A 929-nucleotide genomic window follows, 5' to 3' on the forward strand; every position below is an offset into this window, starting at 1 on the left:
TTATATTTATTTATTTGTTTTGTATGTTTAGTTGTTTATTTATATTTATTTGCTTTTTATTTGTATATGTAGAACCAGATAATAGAATAAAGGCTATACACAAACAAAAACAAAAATAAATAAATATAAATAAATAAATAAATATAAATAAATATATTTATCTTTATTTATTTATTTATTTATTTATTTATTTATTTATTTATATTTATTTGTATATGTAGAACCAGATAACCGGATAAACACTACACACAACAAAAAACAAACAAAAATTTATTTATTTATTTAATAATTTTATAAACAAATAAATAAATAAATAAATAAATAAATAAATAAATAAATAAATAAATAAATAAATAAATAAATAAATAATATACTTGTACGAACGTCAACGAGGGAATCGAACGCGCGCAGCGCGTCGCCGGCGGTCTCCACGTTGGGGGGCAGCATCAGGCAGTGCAGCCGCATGAGGCGTTGTTTGCTGCTGCTGCTGCTGCTGCTGCTGCTGCTGCTGCTGCTGCTGCTGCTGGTGCAGTTCTGCTGCTGCTGCTGCTGCCGCTGCTGCAGCCGCTGCACTGCTGCAGCAACAGCCCGGCCACCCACATCGTCTCGCGCTAAAATATATAAATCACTCACACCTGCATATACACCCCAACACGCATGCATGCATGCATGCAGCAGCAGCAGCAGCAGCAGCAGCAACAGATGCAGCAGCAGCAGCAGCAGCAGCACATGCAGGAGCTGCAGCAGCAGCAGCAAGAGTCTAACAATTTCTTTGCATACAATCAACAGCATAGTCGATGAAGGGTATCACCATGATCAGCAGCAGCAGCAGCATCCACAGCAGCAGCAGCAGCAGCATTCACAGCAGCAGCAGCAGCAGCAGCAGCAGCAGCAGCAGCAGCAGCAGCAGCAGCAGCAGCAGCAGCAGC

The 929-nt window shown here is 39.9% G+C and overlaps 1 protein-coding gene across 1 annotated transcript in view; it reads right to left on the reverse strand.

Annotated features, from left to right (window-relative positions):
- The window catches only part of EMH_0076800 (ftsH protease, putative), a gene marked incomplete at both ends in the record, with an annotated part of 2361 nt that overhangs the window by 948 nt on the left and 484 nt on the right, over window positions 1-929 (reverse strand). The window contains one exon of the mRNA XM_013499767.1: window positions 385-635. Within this exon, the coding sequence (XP_013355221.1) occupies window positions 385-635 (251 nt within the window). The remainder of the gene's footprint in view (window positions 1-384; window positions 636-929) is intronic.

Source organism: Eimeria mitis, genomic scaffold (assembly GCF_000499745.2).
Source record: "Eimeria mitis Houghton genomic scaffold, Emh_scaff4642, whole genome shotgun sequence".
NCBI classification, from domain to species: domain Eukaryota; phylum Apicomplexa; class Conoidasida; order Eucoccidiorida; family Eimeriidae; genus Eimeria; species Eimeria mitis.